This window comes from Podarcis bocagei (assembly GCF_964188305.1).
Source record: "Podarcis bocagei genome assembly, chromosome: 11".
NCBI classification, from domain to species: Eukaryota; Metazoa; Chordata; class Lepidosauria; order Squamata; family Lacertidae; genus Podarcis; species Podarcis bocagei.
Genome location: NC_138136.1, coordinates 8,566,855 through 8,585,919, shown reverse-complemented (window position 1 = coordinate 8,585,919; position 19,065 = coordinate 8,566,855). Strand labels below are relative to the sequence as shown.

Genomic DNA, 19,065 nt, shown 5'->3' with positions numbered 1-19,065 from the left:
ACGGTCAGAGTGTTGGACTGGGACCTGGGACACCAGGATTCAAATCCCCATTCAGCCATGAAGTTCACTGAGTGACCTTAGACCATCTCTTAGCCTAGCCTAACCTCACAGGGTTGTTGTGAGGATGAAATGGGGTGGATGAGAACCATGTACAGCATCTTGAGATACTTGGAAGATAAAGGTGGTTGGTTAGTTAGTTAGTTAGTTAGTTAATTAAATGTTGCTGAAACAATCAAAGCTCAAAACTCAATAAATCTCAGGATTCAGAGAAGGAAAAAATGTTTACACTATTATTTTTTAACTGGGACACTTTCCTCCCACTTCATAAAGAGCACATCTTGCTTGTGATAGGCACCAGTGGGTACGAGGAGCCTCTGAAAATAGGAAGTGTGATGTAGAGCAGGAGAACAGGGCTAATGCTGAAAAAACAGCAACTGTGGAATTTCAATTCACTGTTCTGTTGACTTGAAAGGAACCACTGGATGATGGCAATACTAACCTAGGCATTGTCAAACAAAACAAAAAACCCACCCCTAAGTTTCTATTTAAGTTCTAGAAGCAGGCGGGGCTGCCTCTAATTATTTTTTTAAAATAAGTAATCAGGTTTCTCTTACCATATAAAAGTCCATAGCAAATTAAAAACATAAGGTGATGATACATGCAAGACATATAAGTAAGATTTCAAAGGAAGATTTTCCTTTAAAAGGCGTCGGCAGGTCTTGAAAGAAAATGCTGCTGAATCTGCTGTGGTGGCCGCTGGAAAATACAACCTCAAGCCTCTAATTAAGCTCTTCTGCGGAAGAAGCACCATCATTTCTTCCTACTCTGAAATGTGAGATAACCATCCCCCTCAAATAAGAGATGGTACTACTTTTGTGCATTAAAAATGAAGTAGCTACAAGGCTAATGAGGAACAGACTTGCCGACGTACATGGACACACACATACAATATCCCAAATCTAAAGATAATGACTGAAAAATTATGGTTCTTTCCTTCTCTGGCAGGCTGGAGTACAATTAGAATTCTCAGAACAGCAGATCCTTTGTGCCAGCAGGCTGCGTTATGTTTATACTACTGCAGATAGGCCAGATAGATGATTAAATAAATACATAGCACAGCATCCTTTCTGCATCAAAATAATACATAAAGTAGTAAAGGAGCGCTGGAATACAGGAGCATATCTGAACTGATGTCATTGCACTGTTACAGTAAGGACTGACAGGAATTAGATGTACAGAATATCTTGCACCATCAACCAGAAGAACATGATGTTATAAATTTCATACATGTGTGTGTGTATCACACACACACACACACACACACACACACACACACACACACTTTTAGGTGTCAAAAAGTAGTCAGATATGTAACCATCTTACACTTACCTTACTTTTCGCTATATAAGACGCACATTTTCCCCTCCAAAAATTAAGGGGAAATGTGTGTGCGTCTTATGGAGCGAATGCAGGCTCCTTGGCTTCAGCGATAGCAACGCGAAGCCTCCGAAGTGAGTGGGAGCGCTCCCACCGCACTCCGGAGGCTTCGGGTTCCTTTCGCTGAAGGTGCCCCTTCAGCTAAGGTGCAGTGCCCTCCCTTCAGCTAAGCGGGAGGAGAAATGGAAGGGGCTCCATTTCTCTTGCCGCTTCGCTGAAGGGGCGCTGCGCAGAGAGGGGGAGAATTTTTTTTCTTGTTCTCCTCCTCTAAAACAAGGTGCGTCCTGTGGTCGGGTGCGTCCTATAGAGCGAAAAATACGGTATGTGACAGCGCAAGAAACATGGAAAAGTGCTCTTCTTTTCACTTCCTGCTTGTAACTGAGACATTAAAAAATTGGAATTATTAGAATAACCACAAAAATATTTCCTTATGCACAAAGACACATTCACATGTAGCACTTTACTCTAAATTGAATCAGGTTTTACTTCCATCATAATTACTTTGCTTTGGTTTCATTCATGAACTCATTTCTGATTACTCCCCACTTGCACTATATCCTACCAGCATGCTGGGAATTCACCTGTTATTTTATCTGAACACGCACTGTATTATCTTGAACAAATACTACATACAAAGACCTATGAGCCACAAGTAGTTAAACAGTCTTACTATCCCAAAAGGAAACAATGCATTAACAACGGTTTGCCTGTTCAGAACATTAACCTTGTTTTCCCAAGTGTGTAATGACATAAGTCAATTTTACCATGGTTCCTATAGTCTGTACTTTAGTCAAACCAATGATCAATGTCAAAATATGAAAAAACCCAACAATCTGAGTTTATGGTGACCTTCAGGGCCACCTTGAGTGAGAAGCTGATGTTTGTGTCTGCTACCAGCACTGATTATCAGGTGCTGAGGTTGTGCAGTACTGTGCATGTTATGATTATACAGTTGGAACCTGGAAGTGGATAGAAGTACTGTAGTTCTATACCAGTGGTAGGCAACCTAAGGCCCGTGGGCCGAATGCGACCCAATCGCCTTCTCAATCTAGCCCAGGGATGGTCCGGGAATGAGCATGTTTTTACATGAGTAGAATGTGTCCTTTTTATTTAAAATGCATCTCTGGATTATTTATGGGGCATAGGAATTCATTCATTATTTTCCCCCCAAAATATATATTCTGAGGGACAGTGAGGGACGGTGGACCGGCCCACAGCTGAAAAAGGTTGCTGACCCCTGTTCTATACCCACCAGAGCAAGAGCTTGGGCCCCTCACAGGTGAGAGATAGGAGAGGAGTATTATTTATTAGCACTCCTAATATTAGGAGTATGAGTTTATAAGTGCTCCAGAGATTACGCTCAGCAGCGGACCTTTGTATGTGGGTTGTAATATGGCTACATGTCAGTAATTTATGTATGAGTTGTTGATGGAGGTAATGAATGATTGTAGTGGTTGTGTGAAATAGGTGCTGAGTGAGATTCCGTGACCATATGTATGTTGTATTATATTGCCTTGCAGGTACTGTAGCTTTATTTATTTTGGTATTATGTTTATGTACATGGTATTGTTTCTGTATTTTGTTATGAATCATTTGACATGGTTTTATTGTACTTTCTAGGTACAATATATATGCATTTATCTACTGTAAACCTCTTCGAGATCTTTCAGAGCAGTCTATAAATGGAAATAACATATAAATCATCATCTGAAGCGGAATCTCCTTGTTTACAATACAGTGCTATTAGTAGTTCTGTCAAAATATGGAAAAACCCAAGTGCTTATTAGGACATAACATTTCAAATAACCCAATACTGCCACCAGCTACCAGTATTAGGATCTCAGAATCTCTTTGGTAAGTATATAAACAATGCTTCCACATATCCTTTCTGTCCTCGTAACAGCTCCAATGGGAAGGTCTATTTTGTGCTCCCTTTTCAGAATTCCCTGAATAGCTCTTTTGTGTCTGCAGAGCCCAAGAAACATAACTGAGGGTCTATGTGAATCATTTGTACCATCCATTAACTAGATTCCTCCAGGGTGCTCAAAATCAGAACAGGATCTCTTTCACTTAAGAGGCTCACTACCTCCAGACTACACGCCTATGTTTTAAGGGTGTCATTTGTGGCCTTATGTTTTATATTTGTTCCCATAAATCATCTAGCACAGCACACTGCTAACACCAGTGGAATAATTGGTATCTATCATTGCTCTCCTTCTGATACATATGTTGAAGAAAGATATTTCAAATATAGTAATTTACACTGCAGTTAAACAGTTGATATAGTCATTACTTATATGCCTATTATTACATTTATATCCCACCTTTTATCTTATCTGGCCATTAATTAGCCTCCAACAGCCAAAAGGTAGTAGACATGGTCATTGCTATCTCCACTGGTTCTCCTTATCTTAATGAAGTCATAATTTTCAAAAACACATTTTCAATTTCCAAATGGCTACAGCTGAGCTATGATTTACTACTACTGGTCTTGCATCTCCTGAAGTACAGCAGGTATGACACATATAGATAGGATTTTAAACAATGCTCTTCTGCCTGGTAAGGATAACAGAGCAAGGTAGATACCGAGAAGAATTAGCAGATGAGTAAACATGCATTGAAAAATAGAAAAATCTCAATACCTGGCCATTCCAAGACTGGAAAAGTTGGGTGGAACAATCAAGACATCAAGCCTAGAAAAGGGATGGGTACCCAGGAGATCATAAGCAGCTGAGAGACACTGAGGAATCAGTTGCAGCAGAACCTCTTCGCAGGATTTCTTAAGGCACTGAGGAGCAAAGACACGATGAGGAATGACCACCTGAGAAGTGGCAGCAGGATCTTGGAAGCGGCAAGGATATGGCAGATGACCACAAGTCCGTTCCAACAACCTGAAATTGAAAAATAATATCTTATTTCTAGTAAGTAAAGTTCTGAGCATACTTAGGTAATGCAGCTACGGATAACCAGAAGTGGTCTGCTGCATTAGGAAGACCAATTATTTTCTCTGGTGGAAAAAAATGGGACTGCCACAACTATTGATAGAAAATGGGATGGCATGGAAATATGATGCTCTTAAGAAGATTCAATATAAAGATTAACATTTTGCTGATATTCAGGATTTCTGTTGAAATATTCCCTTCCACATCAAGTTGGTCTAATGACATGTGGCTTGGCTGACTTGCTTGAGTCTGCAGGTCTGTAGGAATGTCTCTTCTGTACAGCCAGTTTCCAACTATTATATATCCCACAACCTTGAGAATATGTTTTAATAGTGATTAAAAAAATAAAATAATGCTCAACGTCATTAAAGGGGTTCAAGTCTAAATTAATATTTGAAGACCTGAAATTAATATGCCATCCACTGATCCATGTTGGTTCTCACACAGGTATAGTTAATAAAGAATAATACAAGAGAAAAAATAGATGAAGCAAAAAAATCAGGAATATATTGGAAAAAATCAAGATCCTAAGAAGAATACTGATGTTTACTTTAATCAGTTGGAATGACATCCTTCACATACTACAAAAATTCCTAATTCCTAGTTCTTCAGACTTATTAGGTACTAATGTAATGTAATGTAGGCTTGAATGTAAATTGCTTTTGAGTTACGTACTTTTGTAAAAGCTGAGATCCAGCTCTGAGGACTTTTCAGTAGTTCCCTCAATATAAAAGTGAGGTTTTAGGGAACAAGGCAGAGGACCTTCTTGATAGTGGTGCCCGCCCTGTGAAACTCCCTCCCATCAGATGTCAAGGAAATAAGAAACTATCTGACTTTTAGAAGACATCTGAAAGCAGCCCTTTATAGGGAAGTTTTTAATGGCTGATGTTTTAGTGTGATTTTATAATTTGCTGGAAGTCGCCCAGAGTGGCTGGGGCAATCCAGTCAGATGCACGGCATATCTTAGACTGAGGTATCCCATGAGAACCATGTCTAATATTTTATAGTCCAATGCAAATTGTTGCACAACTGACCATGATGGTGTTTTCTAGGTTTATGTCTTTCATGTTGATTCATTTGCTGCTTATCACAGGCTAATGCCCTGTTTCCATATCCTTCTAAGCAGAAAGCTTCTCCTGAAAGTTAATCCATATGTATCACTGTTGCACTTATTTTCTTAGCCTCTTCCTTCATTTGTATCACAAAAGGGACATTATTGCTCCGAATAACTGACTACATGGATACATATTTCCGTTTCTAGGATTGTTCCTCTTCAATCCAAACATAACTTCTAGCTTTTTTAAGACCTACCCTATAGGTAAAAATTATGATGTACTTCTGTTCCAGGGCTACAGAATTTAAACTACACATCTTTCCTTTCCATATTTACAACTTTAACAGCACCCAAATTGCTCATTTATCAGAAAAGGAGGGTGGTTCTTCTTTATTATTGCCAATACCTCCATGCTCTGAAGAGAACATGAATACGCTAAACATAAACCATCTTAACCAGGGTTCACAAATCCATTTAAAGCTGTTGTTAAGATGAGAATTCTGGTCAGCATTGATGCAATTAGAACAGTAAGGCATAGCTAAAGCAGACATGAGAAAGGAAAGAGAGAGCAGAGCTCACTCCTGACTCTTAACCTGTTTATCATCTGTAGAATATTGGGTAATAAATTCTTATTGCGTGAAGATGTTCTGAATGATGTTTCTAATCTTGAATAGTATACAGTCAGAACATATTAAAAGCAATGTATTTCAAAATCCTTTGAACAAAATCTTGCCATGAAATTGATGATCTGTTACAGACTCAAAAACATTAAAAACAAATGTATCACAACTGCAATATGTTTGTCTGTGAGCCTATCATACTACAAATATGTGAACAAACAGCAACTATTAGAAACAGGACACTTAGGACATAGCTGAATTGGAAAAAGGATGGAAAACATGGGTAGAAAGACATAGTACTGCTTCTCTATGAATTTTAAAAAACCCAGAGTTAGAGTCTCAAAAAGCAGACTGCTACTGAACTAAAGGATGCCCACTTAAGGAGACCTCCTTAGTATTATGAATGCAAATAGAACATTTGCAACCATACAGATGTTAACTGTAAGTGTTTTGTTTTGAACAAAAGCAACTTAAGTGATTTAAAAACAAGATTATAATGGATTATAATGAAGACAAAAGAATAGTTCATAGTTTAGGAGTTCACTTTTCACATACTTCAGCGAATCCATGTAGAAACAAATTCTATTACTCAAAGAATGCTCTCTCTTTTTTCAACGTAAGCAACATGCCTTTGCTCATCCTTGCCCATTGGAGTAATTTCTCTTATATGGTTTCCCTTTGCTTTGATTAAACATGTTCTGCTATTGTTCCTTGACTATGATGACTCATTTTCTTGTATAACAGAAAAAAATGGAATGCTCTCTAAAGTACATATTTTTCAACTGTAATCACCGACCTGACATCCGCCTTTGACAACAGTGGAAAGAGCCCATCATTCCTCTGAACATCAGTTGTGCAAGTTTTCCTTTTAACTTCTGCCCAGCATCCTGCAGCAATAGTGAATGTAGATGCTGGCATTGGCATGGTCACATAATAAAACCAATTTAATACACCTATGAAAAAAAGAGCACAAGTTACGCTCTGCATTGGCACTTGAGCTGCTAAATCCAACACATTGTTCTCTGATTTGACTTCCCACCAAGCCTAAAGGTTAGATTTCTTCTTGTTATTTTATTATTCAACCATACTGTTTTTAAAAGATCATACTTTATGACTATATAGAAGTTATTTTTTCCACTATCTAGTACAATAATGAAAAAGTAAGCCTTTCACTTCATGAAAATATTAGGCAAAAGTGTCATGGTAGCGTTCACATCTCCACAATCAGACCTGTTTCCATTTTAATAGATTTGGTTCTATAGAAATAATCCAATACACTCAATTTGATACTAAGGGTTGAATCAAGAAGGACCCTCTAATAGCTTCCTTTCTATAGTACGGTTGAATTTTAAACATCAGACGTAACTATTTCTCAAGCATCATTTATCTCAGGTATGGGGAACTGGATCTGGCCAGCTAACCAATTGCTCTTTGAAACTTGTCTTTGTATATAACAGATGAAAGGGAGCATGGATTTTTCCTTAATCTTGAGATCCAGTAAACTGGGAGGAACCAAAGTAGTTCTCAGCCTCTGAATGCTGACAGGTCAGCTCTGTTGTCCTTGAAGCCTGATGTCCTAGTTCACAAATGCATGGCCACAATGACTGAAATACCAAATGAAGACTTGCACATCTGAAGCAGCCATCACAGATCCAACCAACACTACAGACAGGGGTTTCAAATCACACAGTGATTTTCAAACACAATCAGTATATTGTGCAATCAACTTATACGTGCACATATGAATTGGTTTCAACTGGACTTCAACAGCTTCAACACACAGGTTCCAAGACTAAAAGCATTTTGCTTTACCATATCCTCCCTCATTCATACTTCCCCCAAATTCTACAAAATAAACACTGGGTGCTTCCAGACTGTCAATATTTTGGGGCAGGATTCAAGCACTTACTGGCAAATTGAGGGTGTTGATTAAATTCAATTGTAATTGATTAAGAGGTCTAGCAAAACAAAATCATTTCTCAAAAAGATTTCACTTCTTGAGATAAGGAATGTGATGAGAAAATGTCCTAGAAATTGGAATAAAACAATGACATCTAACCTCTCCACAAACAAATAAGAATAAACCCTCATTAAATAGTCAATGTAATCTAATCTCCATACAAACAAATCATGATGAATGCTCGGTGGGTTGCCTGGAAGTGGCCACAGTGGCAATTTTCAAGTCAAACAGTAAACTGAAATTATATGAGAGATAACAATTGAAGAAAACTCATCCAAACTGAGAGTCAATGATCCCAAACAAAAAAGATGACAAGGGAGAAAACAGTATAAAGAAAACAGGGGGTTTAGCACTTAAACAGTGGTTTAAGTACACAGCTTTGCAAACAGTGTTAAAAGAACAGGATAGTTTTACCAATCCTGCACTACAGTGTAATGAAAACAGTTAAATAGAATAAAACACCTAGGTTGCAGGCAGCACCAGTAACATTAATCAGGAGTGAAATTGCAACACGTGAAGTTTCATAAAACAGCTGTTTCTCTTTTTATCTTTTTATCTCTCCTCACGAAGAGATTCCAGAGAAAAGCTGCTTACATACTGCATACCACCACCACATCTGCTATGCACTACTCTATCATTGTGGCTTAGAGACAGAGCTGTGAACCAGGAAGTCCCTGGTTCAAATTGTTCATCTATTATAAATTACTAGGCTGCCTTAGGGCCAAAGCAGACAGTGACGTAAAATGGAGAAATGTCCCTATATTCACATGTGTGCACAACATTTTCTGCATATAAGAGACAGCTTCCCCCAATTCTAGATGTAAATTGATAGCTAAATAAATGTGGATTCTCCCATCATGCTGAGTTTGACTCCTGGGTAAGTCACTACTTCTCACCCTCAATTTTTCTTCTGAAATACAGTGGTACCTCGGGTTACAGATGCTTCAGGTTACTGACACTTCAGGTTACTGACTCCGCTAACCCAGAAATAGTACCTCGGGTTAAGAACTTTGCTTCAGGATGAGAACAGAAATTGCGTGGTGGCAGCAAAGGGAGACCCCATTAGCTAAAGTGGTACCTCAGGTTAAGAACAGTTTCAGGTTAAGAACAAACCTCCAGAACGAATTAAGTTCTTAACCCGAGGTAGCACTGTATGGGGATAATTGTTGCTTAATTATGTTAATGTTCATCTCAGTAAGGATTACTAAGAAAATGCATATGAACTGTTGTGAACACTTCAAAGTTATGAAATGATAACTACAATTTTAGGACCCTTCCTGTTGACACATAGACTGGGGTCTTGAGGTTGTTCACCCTAGTAGGAGTGCCCTGAGCAAACCTTGATTCATGTGATTCTCCCCTCAATGAAAGGGTGGGTGTGACCCTTCCTAATTCCCTCTCTCCCTTCAGCCCCCTGTGCCACTGGAAAATTTGCTCTGCAGGATTGGGGGAGTCTCCCGGACAGCATGAGAGGAGGCACAGGGCTTGGAAGTCAGTAAAAACTGACACTCTCCCTTCCCTTCAAGCAGTGTGATCCTTCACTGAATCTTGAGCCCTTCATGAACGAAGTCCTCTTGTGAACCCAGCCCTTCCATTTACAGAAGCCTTGCTATGATCCAAGCCATAGTTTATTATTATCAAGGTTCTACAGGATTCGTGGATTGTAGCAGCTGTAGTCCTCACCACAGCTAGAAATTCTGAAACTATGTTCACATACCTATGTTGTATTCCAATTATGCATGATATTTCCTGAAACTACAAAGGATTCAGTCATTTGTCTATTTTCTCTTGCAGTCTCATTAATCTCATTTTAATTCTTATTATTCCTCCTTTTATTGTTTCAAATAACTCACTGAACTTTAAAAAAATTAACTAACTAAACTTGATTGTCTTCTTCTCTGTTCCTGATGCAGCTTTTCTCCTTTCTTTGCCTTTCTGCCCTTAATGTTAAATTCTCATCTTCCTCTAGTATTTTTGGTGCTATTGTCTCAAGAGTATGCCCTTGTGTGGCTCCCTTGGACACAGCACCACCTAGGGTGGAAATGAAAGAAATATTCATGGAAGCAATGCAAATTTCCATGTGGCACTGAAATGGTCCAACTGGTATGCAGAAACACTGGCAAGACATTGAACTGTGACTCAAGTTTCCTGCAGTTCCTACAGCACATTTTAAACAAAACTTTGCATGTAAATAACTGGTGGAGGATTCCAATCTGTTCACAAGCTATGCAGAAATATATTATTTGAAGCAACATTATTTCTACATTTGGAACAATAGTGCTATATGTGAAAATAGCATTCTAAGTATATTATTGCAATTTAAATTGTTTTAGGATTGATCGTAATATATTTTACATCACTTATTCTCATAAAAAGCACATTGAAATAGATTTGATTTAATTTAACAGTTCTTGTATATGTTGCCCCGCCATGTATCATCATTATTGGGAGTCATTTTGGACTCACAGCTGTCCATGGAGGCACAGGTCAAATCTGTGTCCAGGGCTGCTGTTTACCAGCTCCATCTGGTACATAGGCTGAGACCCTATCTGCCTGCGGACTGTCTCGCCAGAGTGGTGCATGCTCTGGTTATCTCCCTCTTGGACTACTGCAATGCACTCTACGTGGGGCTACCTTTGAAGGTGACCCGGAAACTACAACTAATCCAGAATGCGGCAGCTAGACTGGTGACTGGGGGCGGCCGCCGAGACCATATAACACCGGTCTTGAAAGACCTACATTGGCTCCCAGTATGTTTCCGAGCACAATTCAAAGTGTTGGTGCTGACCTTTAAAGCCCTAAACGGCCTTGGTCCAGTATACCTGAAGGAGCGTCTCCACCCCCATCGTTCTGCCTGGACGCTGAGGTCTAGTGCCGAGGGCCTTCTGGCGGTTCCCTCATTGCGAGAAGCAAAGCTACAGGGAACCAGGCAGAGGGCCTTCTCGGTAGTGGCGCCCGCCCTGTGGAATGCCCTTCCAGCAGATGTCAAAGCGATAAACAACTACCTGACATTCAGAAGACATCTTAAGGCAGCCCTGTTCAGGGAAGTTTTTAACGTGTGAATTTTTACTGTATTTTTGGTTTCTATGGAAGCCGCCCAGAGTGGCTGGGGAGGCCCAGCCAGATGGGCGGGGTATAAATAATAAATAATAATAATAATAATTATTATTATTATTATTATTATTATTATCCCCTTCAATTAATGATATTGCGGACTTTGGTTTAAGTTTGGATTGTTGTTCCCTGCCTTCAGAATAATATTTAAAAAGATTTTACATTTGCTTTTTTTTTAAAAAAAAATCCACTAAAATATTATATTAATCTGACACTGAAATTAGCACTGATTTGCACAGAACATTTTTTAACCTAATTATTAGCAACATAATGTCAGAATTGGTTAAACTGCTAAAATATGTAGCATTTCATAAACATGATTTCAGTTACAGAAATCATTCACATACATTGTCACCATATATCTTAAAGTGTTTGCGGAAGGTTCTAAGATTCCAGTTATAAACACCTATATGTGGAAAATGTCCAAAATGAACTGAGTGGGATTTACTTCTGAGTAGCATGCATATAATCAGGATAAGAACAGTTAAGCACATAGGCTAGGTCTAGACATGTCAGAGAAGCGATTCAGTTAAATGCGTTGTAAACTCATACAGGGAAATCCAACAGGAAAAGATGAGACTCCACAGCGCCATCTGGTGTCACAGTGTTATATCACATATAAAACGCATATAAAATGCTTTTTATTTACCAATCTAGCTGAGTCTTTTGTATATTGAAAAACCTTCTAGAAATTATTGCAAATAAGCCGCTTTGTGTATGGTTTTTTGTGGGAAAGTGGCATACAAATAAAAAGAATGAATGAATAAAATCCACACATAATTCTTATACAACTGACATGACACATCCTACCCAAGCAGAAATTGTTATTGTGAGAAGGCCCACAATATGCATCAGGATGCAGTGCACTGTTTTTGTTTAGGGATGGACAAATCACTGTATTCCCATCTTGTGCTCATTTTGTTTTAAAAAGAAGCTCCATTTCATCCCATTTTTACACAGACAAACAGTACTCATGAGATGGGCCAAGGTTTGCCTTTGTCTTCAACATTCAAAGCTGCATAAAGCAGCTCCATGGCCATGCACTAAGATTTTTCTTTTTAAAATGTTCCCAGGAAGGGAATGTACAACATAATCTACAGTCCCTTCCTGGCAAAGTGCTTCTCCCCTCCCGAACCAAGTACAGTTCCACAGAAAGGGGCTGTACATTATGATACACAGTCACTTCCTGGGACAATATCATGTGAGACTTTTAACCATGCATCCCCGGAGTTGTTCTAAAATTTAAAGAACATTAAAAGGAAGGGGCAGCCCTTGGACTACCTCATAAGTATGGCACCTTTGCATGGTTCATTTTGTTGATTATGCAACTTAATCCACAGATCTATGTTTTTATCCATACAGGAATCTGAGGAGGGCAAAACAGGAAGCTTCATTCAAAAATGCAGAGCAAACTAGAATCCTCTGCAACCCTAGTTTTGTTTTTCTAAAGAATATTATTGCCATCTATTTATTTTCTTTGAAAGTTGCATTTAATTGTTTGAAATTTGCATTTGTATTAACTTTTGGGAGCCATATTTGGAGAATTTTCAGTCAAAAATCACCACAGAAATAAACTATAACTAATAGTCAGGAAATTGCACTCTAAGACTTCTAGGTAGCTTCCAAGCAACATACAGAGGATTGCACTGCATCTCCCTACTTGTGTTTGTAACATGCATCTGGGTTTCAGTTGGTTAAAACTAATAAAGCAATAAATCTGGCCTGGGAGCAGTGAGAAAGAGTAGAGCGGTTTAAAACCAGGACAGAAGGTGCAGGTGATGATTTTTTTCTGTGCCAGATCCATGCTATTCCATATCAGGGAGAAAGAGCAGATTAGGATCTGATGGACTCATGGTTGGCTTTACCCATAACTTTTGTTTTAATGCCCTAAGGCAGCTACCACTGGCAATATTGTCAGCAGTAATGTTCCACACATTGAGCTTTCCACAGCTGTATTGGGTGCCTGCACAGCTGCTGGAGCCCCTACCCCACTCCAGTGGAAGCCTAAAGATGCCAGCAGATAGCTGGTCCACTATAGCCCCCCCCCCCCCCCCGCAGCAATGATCAAGGCATTTGGATTGAATTTTAAAGTCAGGCAAACTGGTTCAATGCCTACACCAAAATGGAAAAGCAGAAATGAGCCTTGCACATTTCTAAAAGATTTGCTAAAACAAAATATATTTCAGTCCAAAGATCTGACAACCCAACAAAAACAAAAAAATGCCTTCAGGCAGGCCCAGTGCAGTATCCACTATAAGAATATTTTGCACATTTACTTATTTGGCACATTTATTTCATGGTTCCTTCCCCAGTTTATCCTTGCAGTAACCCTTTTAGGTAGGTTAGGCTGAAAGACTGTGAGTGTCCCAAGTTACCCAGGGAGCTTTAGTGGTGAGGATTCAAACCTACATCTCCCCAGTTCTACACCAGTACTTTCTGTAAACCACTTTGAGGCTTATTCTTACAATCAAGCAGTACAGAAAAATTATGAAATGAAATAAAATAAATAGTCTGATCACTATATTATTAATTAATATATCACTCTGATTTCATTCACGACGTAAGAACATCATTCCAATATCACAACTAAACACAGTCACAAACATTTTAGATCAGGATTTCATATCTTATGAGTTGTTATGATAGATGAAGATATTATTGTTATTAGTCTCTTCAGCTAAGTAAAAGGATAGTAATGCGTTTTGTGACATCTACAAAATTACTAACTCCTGAAAGTCCAAGACTTTGCAAGGAGAGAAAGGGATTAACCAGGAATGAAGACATAACTAGAAGAAACAGACCAATAAAGGAATGAGACATGTAAAAGAAAGTAGAATGCAATGGGCACCAGAAAGAGGCGGAGTCAAAGCAAGGTTAATTAAAAAGGAGAGCCTGGGAATTTTAAAGGACTACTGTATGTGGCAGAAGCTCTGTTCTGATATAAAACACTTATTAAATGTCATACATTCAGATGGCAAATACATGCTGTACCTTCTTCAGATTCTGTTGGTTCCGCTACATTTTCACCACTCATTAAAACAACAAAGCATGCATCTGCTCGGACTGTAGCTTGCCATGTTGACATGGCAACAGGCGGTTCTTGGCATGGAAAAAGGGCCCTGTTGTTTATTGGAGACCCCGCTGTATAAACACATGGCCTATAGGGAAGAAAAAGAGATAAGTGTGAAGTAATGTACACCATAACTGCAGAAAACCGAGTTCCCAGTAGGAATGGAAATTAAAAGTATCAATACCCACAGTGCATCTCGTCTCCTTCTGTCCTCAGAAGAAAGAATAAAACACTGGATTTTTTAAAATGCATCTTTAAATGCAATTTAAATAACGTCTGGGTTGCCCTTTCATTTCTTGGCAACCATAAGGCAGGACAGAAACACAAGACATATTTGCTACAAAAGAAGAACACTTTTTCACTACTTAGAATCATGTCATAGTACGGAAATATCCACGAATGATCAAATATCAGATATAGATGATCAAATGTCACAGATATTATGGAAATATCCATAACTTGATCAAATATTTTATAACGAGAAAATGCCTGCCATTAAGGCAGGTTTGACTGGCTGTGTGAAATGATGGTCAGGCTGCTGTAAGTGCAGTTCTCCAGCGTAGGAGCACCATGAATTTATCAGGGCAGTCCACGCACAGTGACACTCCAGCTTCCTGCAGAATCCCTGTCGCTGAGGGTCAGGTCACTGGGGTATTAGTGAGGGAAGGCAGGCTGGGTCCACAATGGTTTCCCAAGTCCAGCGCTTTGCTTTCCCCACACTAGTGAATGGCAGCCACTCACATATGTAGAAAATAGACAAAGGTTGTATTCAAGGAGTTGTTTGGAATGGGGGCTAACCCTGTCCTAGCCTCTGGCCATTTCATGGTCTGAACTGGGGCAGGTTTTGCCACCTTTCTATCAGCATAGGTCCACCTGTATGGCACTAGTCTGGATTCAGAATTTTCATCAGCATGCCAGTCTGGATTAAACAAAGCGTGGTTGACTAACAGATCAGACACAGGATTCGGTTTTTGTACATATGACAGCTAGAATGTTGTTAATTCTCTGAAATGAGTAGTTTATAATCTAATTAATTTATTCTGGTCACACTTCTTTCCAGAGATACAGAAAGTCTATTCAAATTTTCAAACTTTCACATATTAAGTACAAAATTTTAAATGAAATTGTTAGGAAGCTGCACGGCCCAGTGACCTTTTATTTCTGTCTTCTCAAGACTTTTACTGCAGTAGCCCAGCAGGGCCCACTCTTTTATCATGATATTCACTGAAGGGAGAGGAAGCACAGCCAGACCACCTGTTACCTGATGCATGCTGTTATCCTTCCACACAGAGAGACTTTAACGCTAGAGCTAAAAATATTCATAAGAATGCCTTTATGGAACTGACTGCCATTCTTCTTTTTTAAATCCTCACAAACTCTAATGGGAAACGTCCACCTATACACCAGACTACACTACATTAGGCAGTGATTTAATGAACTGTTAATTCATGGAACAGAAATATTAGACTTGTTAAGTCACTTGTTAACTAAAAGGTCTCCAAGCAACCTACCTTTAAAAACATAAATATACAGCATCTTGTTTCAAAATCATATAAAACATTAACATTTTCAAACATCACCTACAATTCATTACACTCACACCTCATAACAGCCATAAGAAGCTTTGGCAGCACACTAACAGTAGGCCAAAATCATCCCAGTCCATCAGAAGTCTGTGAAAAAAGCTAAGTATTTACCTGGCACTGAAAATATGTCAACAAAGGCATTAGACCTCACTGGGTAGGACATTCCATAGGTAGGAGACAACAACTGCGAAGGCCCTCTCCCTTATTATCACCCTCAGAAGAGGAATCCAGAGAAGGACCTCAGAGTGCCTGGGTAAGTTACCCAATAACAAGTTTAGACAGATCCATGGTTGTCATGGTGACCATGAAGTCCCAAACAGCCCCTCTGTGTGATGGTTGACATTAACAGTCTTAGGACCTCTTAATGCAATGTCAGATATCATATGTGTCAGCTCAGGTAGGGAGACGGTTGGGCAGTAGAGTGGGCAGTACACCAACAGTATCCCCAATCTGTCTCATTAGCCTAACACAAAGTACAAACACTCCAGAAAAACCAAAAAGATGGAAAACAAACTGAAGCTCAATCCAGATAAAACTGAGGCACTGTTAGTGGGTGGTTCCCTAGACCGAATGGATGGGAGGTCGCCTGCTCTTGATGGGGTTACAATTCCTCTGAAGGAGCGGGTACGTAGCTTGGGAGTACTCTTCACTCATCTGGTGTAGCTTGAGGCGCCGGTGGCCTCAGTGGCATGGAGTGCCTTCCATCAGCTTCGGCTTGTGACCCAGCTGTGCCCTTATCTGGACATGGATAGCCTAACACTCCAGTGACCTCTAGGTTTGATTACTGCAATACATATGTAGGGCTGCCTCTGAAGATGGTTTGGAAGCTTCAGCTGGTGCAGAACTCAGCAGCACTGGGGAAGACGGTTTGAACATATTACACTGAACCTGGCCCAACTGCACTGGCTGCCAATTAGTTTCCAGGCCCAATTCAAAGTGCTGGTTTTGACCTAAAAATCCTTAAATGGCTCAGGACCTCAAGGATAGCCTCTGCTCATACAAACAGTCCCAGACTCTGCATTCATCATCTGAGGCCCTTCTTCATGTGCCTCCTCCATGTGAGGTCCAGAGGGTGGCAACGCAAGCATGGGCCTTTTCTGCAGTGGCTCCCCATTTGTGGAATGCAGGGAGGTTCACCTGGCACCTTCATTTTATATTTGTAGGCGCCAGTCAAAAATGTTACTCTCCAACCAAGCCTTGGGCTGATTAATATTCTACAGCCTTTTAAATGTGTTTCTGGGAAGGGTGGTTATTGGGTTTTTTCTGTTTTAGCTATTTACTTGTGTTTTTACCTTGTTTTTATTCTGTGAACTGCCCTGAGATCTTGTGATGAAGGGCAGTATATAAATTTAATAAAGAATAATAACAGTCACGTCAGCCCAGAAATTTATCTCCCCCACCCCACTTAGAAGTCTTGGCCTCAAGACCAGCGGTTGCAAATCAATTGGGGTTGGTCTTTCAAGCAATATTCTGCACCTCTCCTCTCCTTGTATGGAGAGCCGGAGAGCAGCAGTAAATGCAGTCTAGGAGCAGATGAACAAAACCAAAACAAAACAAAAAACCTGCTTTGCACATTTCCTGACAGTGCTGGGGGTCCCAAAAAACTATACAGTCAAACAACTTACCAACTTTACCAGTGTTGTAGGGCAGAAAACTTTCCAGTGCTTTATTTTTCTGCTAATACCTATTCATTAGCAATTATGAATGGATGCCAACCGCAAATGCCATATTAAGCAAGCTTGGCAGTTTCATTGCTTTTAACTTTTACTAAACACATGTAAAATAAACATGCTGGATTAAATCACCCCCAGAAAAGGTTCCAATGCCAAACTGAAAATTTTCCCATGCAAATCAACTTATGCAGATTACCCTAATTCAGTTTTTTTTCCTGGAAAACCCACATCAATGAGCTTTACTCCAGCAGACTTCACCCTATTATCCTACCAGAGTCAAAAAGTGTTATGATATAACTTTATGATTTTGCTATATACAATGCTACTTCTGTATCTTCCTAGATCACCCTCACAAATCCACATTAAAAGAGCCCCTATTGGTATGCAAGTTTTCTATGTGCATGTATTTTCATTTACTGGAAGTTCATTCAGTCATGTGAGCTTCTTCCAGAGATATGAAGTGGTAGAACTCAAAGGCAACTTTACAATGCAAAGGAAAACCAGCCTAGTCTTTTTTTAAAACAGCACTTCAGGGACCACATATTAATACATTCCCACACAGTACATTAATTTCTAGTTTGGCAGACCCTCTGTGCTAGAAAATCCTTAAAGTGGCTCCAGATATACAAACTTTTGAATCAAACCCCAGGTCCTAATGGGAAAATTCCAAGGAGTGTGTACACAGCCATAGTTTGGAATATAGTCATCCAAATGTAAAATTATGAATTAATTATTAATTGTTATTGCTGCTTTAAAAATAATTTACCATGTTGTTGCCTTTATGGTTGTTGGTTTTAATTTAAACCACTTTTCAGCCACAATGCCTCCCAAAACAATAAAAATGCATATGACTGATACTTTAGTGGTACCTAAGTGGGAGCTTTATTGTAAAAGCAATAGGTGACATCCAATATCACATAAATGGATTTGTGTGCTTGTGCCACAGGACTTTGGGCCAGATTCAACTAAGCTGCACTAATCCTAGTAGCATAACGGGACTCCCCCACTTTCTTACCTGTATGCCCCCCACCATCCCCAAATCTGCTTGGGAAGCTCAGGAAAAACTACAGAGCAGAGTACAGCAGGCAGCAGAAGAGAGGAAATTCTTATGTCAGGCAGTCAAAAAATCCTTTCACTGACAGAATGATCTCCTTAGTGTGAAGTTGAATTTCACCTTGTGTCTTCCTCTCCTCCTCACTGCAGCTCTCCATGCACTCCCAAAATCCTCTCTGAAAGATTTGAGGACCCTTTAGAATGGGCTTTGAGGATGCATTGAGAGCTGCAGAGGAGAGAAGAAAAATTCCAATGCATATGTAGAAATTCATTGGGCAACTGGGCAGGAATCATTGGATGTGACTTAAAAACAACCTATGTTGAAAGCATTACTGTAAAAAGTTTCACTCTCACTCAACAGCAACTCACCTTAACAGACAAGGGACTCACATCACTATTTACAAAGATTTTCTGAGTTTCTGCCACACACACACACACACACAGAGAGAGAGAGAGAGAGAGAGAGAGAGAGAGAGAGAGAGACTTCACTATTAGCTGTAGCAACTCATAATCCGTAAGGGAGGATGTAAAAGTAGTGGGCAGAATACACCATTTC

At 39.5% G+C, this 19,065-nt stretch overlaps 1 protein-coding gene across 8 annotated transcripts in view; it reads right to left on the bottom strand.

The window, feature by feature from the left end:
* Nucleotides 1–19,065, bottom strand: part of AOPEP (aminopeptidase O (putative)) — a 197,547-nt gene that overhangs the window by 164,308 nt on the left and 14,174 nt on the right. For all 8 annotated transcript variants that reach the window (XM_081213656.1, XM_081213654.1, XM_081213657.1 and 5 more), the window contains 3 exons: nt 14,119–14,285; nt 6,850–7,006; nt 4,080–4,328 (listed from right to left, as the gene is read on the bottom strand). In XM_081213656.1, the coding sequence (XP_081069782.1) occupies nt 4,080–4,328; nt 6,850–7,006; nt 14,119–14,285 (573 nt within the window). The remainder of the gene's footprint in view (nt 1–4,079; nt 4,329–6,849; nt 7,007–14,118; nt 14,286–19,065) is intronic.